Genomic DNA, 3,989 nt, shown 5'->3' on the forward strand with positions numbered 1-3,989 from the left:
GGAACTTTGAGGTGATGACTACGGCCTCCTGGTTGCAAGAGACAGTAACAAACCCTGCTTCTTTGTATTCAGGAGATGTTCTGGACTCACACAGGGAAACTCGGGCTAAGGAATGAAGGTAATTTTAAATGCAACAACCCAGAGGCACAGATCCATAGTATGGGAAAGTAAAACTTAGGAGCTTTGTAATGCTGTTTTGACACAGGTCTTTTACAAATTGGAATTCTAATCATTCAGGGATTACCAATATTGTGCTACCTACCGTATTAATAAACAAAAAGGAAACTGGTCTCTATGAGAATCTCTGTGTGGTGCCTTCAGACAAAACTTCACCAGGTTTAGAGAGAAAACCCCTGTCTCTACACCTCTATTCCCAGGGCGAGCTCACTCCGGCATGAAGTTCCCGGTGGTGAGTTTCCCTGTACAAAGGTCCAAGGGGAGAGGTATGGAGTGGGAGGCAGGGAGTCCAGTTCAGGGTCGGGGATTCCAGGACGAGCGGTGAAGGGGAAGGGACTGGGCGCAGCCCGGGGGGTCTCTCCCTGGTTTCCACAGACAGATCCTTTTCCAGGACTCAGGCAGACAGTGTGACAAAGAGGCTTGGTGTCGGAGAGGGATTAGGACGAAGTCCCAGGTCCCGGGCGTGGCTCCTAGGGTCTCAGGCTTCGAGAGCCTTGTCTGCACTGGGGAGGCGCAGAGTTGGGGATTCCCCACTCCCCTAGTTTCACTTCTTCTCCCAACCTGTGTCGGGTCCTTCCTCCAAGATACTCGTGACGCGTCCCCAGTTCCCACTCTCATTGGGTGTCGGATGTTTAGAGAAGCCAGTCAGCGTCGCCGCGGTCTCAGTTCCAAAGTCCCCACCCGCCCATCCGGGCTCAGAGTCTCCTCAGACGCCGAGATGCGGGTCATGGCGCCCCGAACCCTCCTCCTGCTGCTCTCGGGGGCCCTGGCCCTGACCGAGACCTGGGCCGGTGAGTGCGGGGTCTGGAGGGAAATGGCCTCTGCGGGGAGGAGCGAGGGGACCGCAGGCGGGGACGCAGGACCCGGGGAGCCGCGCGGGGAGGAGGGTCGGGCGGGTCTCAGCCTCTCCTCGCCCCCAGGCTCGCACTCCTTGAGGTATTTCCACACCGCCGTGTCCCGGCCCGGCCGCGGGGAGCCCCACTTCATCTCCGTGGGCTACGTGGACGACACGCAGTTCGTGCGGTTCGACAGCGACGCCGAGAGTCCGAGAGAGGAGCCGCGGGCGCCGTGGGCGGAGCAGGAGGGGCCGGAGTATTGGGAAGAGCAGACACCGAGAGCCAAGGCCAACGCACAGACCTACCGAGTGAACCTGCGGAACCTGCTCCGCTACTACAACCAGAGCGATGCCGGTGAGTGACCCCGGCCCGGAGCGCAGGACACGACCCCTCCCCATCCCCCACGGACGGCCCGGGTGGCCCCGAGTCTCCGGTTCCGAGATCCGCCCCGAGGCCGCGGGACCCGCCCAGACCCTCGACCGGGGAGAGCCCTAGGCGCCTTTACCCGGTTTCATTTTCAGTTGAGGCCAAAATCCCCGGGGGTTGGTCGGGGTGGGGCGGGGCCCGGTGGGCGGGGCTGACCGCGGGGGCGGGGCCAGGGTCTCACACCCTCCAGACGATGTATGGCTGCGACCTGGGACCCGACGGGCGCCTCCTCCGCGGGCATGAACAGTACGCCTACGACGGCAAGGATTACATCGCCCTGAACGAGGACCTGCGTTCCTGGACCGCCGCGGACATGGCGGCTCAGAACACCCAGCGCAAGTGGGAGGCGGCCCGTGCGGCGGAGCAGGACAGAGCCTACCTGGAGGGGACGTGCGTAGAGTCGCTCCGCAGATTCCTAGAGAACGGGAAGGAGACGCTGCAGCGCGCGGGTACCAGGAGCACTGGGGAGGCTTCCCCATCACCTCTAGATAGCCCGGGATGGCCTCCCATGAGGAGGGGAGGAAAATGGCATCAGCGCTAGAATGTCGCCCTCCCTTGAATGGAGAATGGCATGAGTTTCCCTGATTTCCTCTGAGGGCCCCCTCCGCTCTCTAGGACAATTAATGGATGACATCTCTGAGGAAATGGAGGGGAAGACAGTCCCTAGAATACTGATCAGGGGTCTCCTTTGAACCCTGCAGCAGCCTTGGGCACCGTGAATTTTTCTGTCAGGCCTTGTTCTCTGCCTCACACTAAATACATTTGAAGGTCTGATTCCAGCTTTTCTGAGTCCCTCGGCCGCCACTCAGGTCAGGACCAGAAGTCGATGTTCCTCCCTCAGAGTCTAGAACTCTCCAAGGACTAGGAGATTATCCCAGATGCCTGTGTCCAGGCTGTTGTCTGGGTTCTGTGCTCCCTTCCCCACCCCAGGTGTCCTGTTCATTCTCAGCGTGGTCACATGGGTGCTGCTGGGGTGTCCCATGAGAGATGCAAAGCGCCTGAATTTTCTGACTCTTCCCATCAGATCCCCCAAAGACACACGTGACCCACCACCCCATCTCTGACCATGAGGCCACCCTGAGGTGCTGGGCCCTGGGCTTCTACCCTGCGGAGATCACACTGACCTGGCAGCGGGATGGGGAGGAGCAAACTCAGGACACCGAGCTTGTGGAGACCAGGCCAGGAGGAGATGGAACCTTCCAGAAGTGGGGAGCTGTGGTGGTGCCTTCTGGAGAAGAGCAGAGATACACGTGCCATGTGCAGCATGAGGGGCTGCCAGAACCCCTCACCCTGAGATGGGGTAAGGAGGGGGATGAGGGGTCATGTCTCTTCTCAGGGAAAGCAGGAGCCCTTCTGGAGCCCTTCAGCAGGGTCAGGGCCCCTCATCTTCCCCTCCTTTCCCAGAGCCGTCTTCCCAGTCCACCATCCCCATCGTGGGCATTGTTGCTGGCCTGGCTGTCCTAGCAGTTGTGGTCACCGGAGCTGTGGTCGCTGCTGTGATGTGGAGGAGGAAGAGCTCAGGTAGGGAAGGGGTGAGAAGTGGGGTCTGGGTTTTCTTGTCCTTCTGGGGGTTTCAAGCCCCAGGTAGAAGTGTTCCCTGCCTCATTACTGGGAAGCAGCATCCACACAGGGGCTAACCCAGCCTGGGACCCTGTGTGCCAGCACTTACTCTGTTGTGTAGCACATGTGACAATGAAGGACGGATGTATCACCTTGATGATTATGGTATTGGGGTCCTGATTCCAGCATTCATGAGTCAGGGGAAGGTCCCTGCTAAGGACAGACCTTAGGAGGGCAGTTGGTCCAGGACACACACCTGCTTTCCTCCTGTTTCCTGATCCTGCCCTCGGTCTGCAGTCAGAGTTCTGGAAATTTCTCTTGGGTCCAAGACTAGGAGGTTCTGCTAAGATCTTCTGGCCCTGCATCCTCCCAGTCCCCTCACAGGATATTTTCTTCCCACAGGTGGAAAAGGAGGGAGCTACTCTCAGGCTGCGTGTAAGTGGTGGGGGTGGGAGTGTGGAGGTGCTCACCAACCTCATAATTCCTCCTGTCCCACGTCTCCTGCGGGCTCTGACCAGCTCCTGTTTTTGTTCTACCCCAGCCAGCGACAGTGCCCAGGGCTCTGATGTGTCTCTCACGGCTTGAAAAGGTGAGATTCTTGGGGTCTAGAGTGGGGGGCGGGGGGGCAGAGGGGAAAGGCCTGCGTAATGGAGATTCTTTGACTGTGACATTTCAAGTGTGTGGTGGGCTGTTCAGAGTGTCATCACTTACCATGACTGACTTGAATTTGTTCATGACTGTTGTTTTCTGTAGCCTGAGACAACTGTCTTGTGTGGGACTGAGATGCAGGATTTCTTCACGCCTCCCTTTTGTGACTTCAAGAGACTCTGGCATCTCTTTCTGCAAAGGCATCTGAATGTGTCTGCTTCTCTGTTAGCATAATGTGAGGAGGTGGAGAGACAGCACACCCCCGTGTCCACCGTGACCCCTGTTCCCATGCTGACCAGTGTTTCCTCCCCAGTCATCTTTCCTGTTCCAGAGAGTTGGGGC

At 58.4% G+C, this 3,989-nt stretch overlaps 1 protein-coding gene across 2 annotated transcripts; it reads left to right on the plus strand.

The window, feature by feature from the left end:
• The first annotated feature begins 714 nt into the window (after positions 1-714).
• Positions 715-3,774, plus strand: LOC108525667 (HLA class I histocompatibility antigen, B-38 alpha chain). Of its 2 annotated transcripts, XM_017866569.1 has the most exons (8): positions 715-968; positions 1,098-1,367; positions 1,613-1,888; positions 2,464-2,739; positions 2,844-2,960; positions 3,402-3,434; positions 3,541-3,588; positions 3,753-3,774. In XM_017866569.1, the coding sequence occupies exons 1-7, from the start codon at positions 806-808 to the stop codon at positions 3,582-3,584; spliced, it is 1,179 nt and encodes a 392-aa protein (XP_017722058.1). In that variant the 5' UTR covers positions 715-805; the 3' UTR covers positions 3,585-3,588; positions 3,753-3,774. The 2 variants fall into 2 exon arrangements, with proteins under 2 accessions (XP_017722058.1, XP_017722056.1); XM_017866567.1 differs by having other exon boundaries at positions 831-1,367.
• Positions 3,775-3,989: the final 215 nt, after the last annotated feature.

The sequence above is a fragment of the Rhinopithecus bieti genome, unplaced genomic scaffold (assembly GCF_001698545.2).
Source record: "Rhinopithecus bieti isolate Rb0 unplaced genomic scaffold, ASM169854v2 scaffold_83791, whole genome shotgun sequence".
NCBI lineage: Eukaryota > Metazoa > Chordata > Mammalia > Primates > Cercopithecidae > Rhinopithecus > Rhinopithecus bieti.

What these genes read in the sequence shown, in the direction of transcription:
- LOC108525667 (XM_017866567.1), top strand. Translation starts at nt 896, where the DNA reads ATGCGGGTCATGGCGCCCCGAACCCTCCTCCTGCTGCTCTCGGGGGCC. An exon ending in ACCCCTCACCCTGAGATGGG is followed by an intron (nt 2,740 to 2,843) that starts GTAAGGAGGGGG and finishes CTCCTTTCCCAG; the next exon opens with AGCCGTCTTCCCAGTCCACC. An exon ending in GAGCTACTCTCAGGCTGCGT is followed by an intron (nt 3,435 to 3,540) that starts GTAAGTGGTGGG and finishes GTTCTACCCCAG; the next exon opens with CCAGCGACAGTGCCCAGGGC.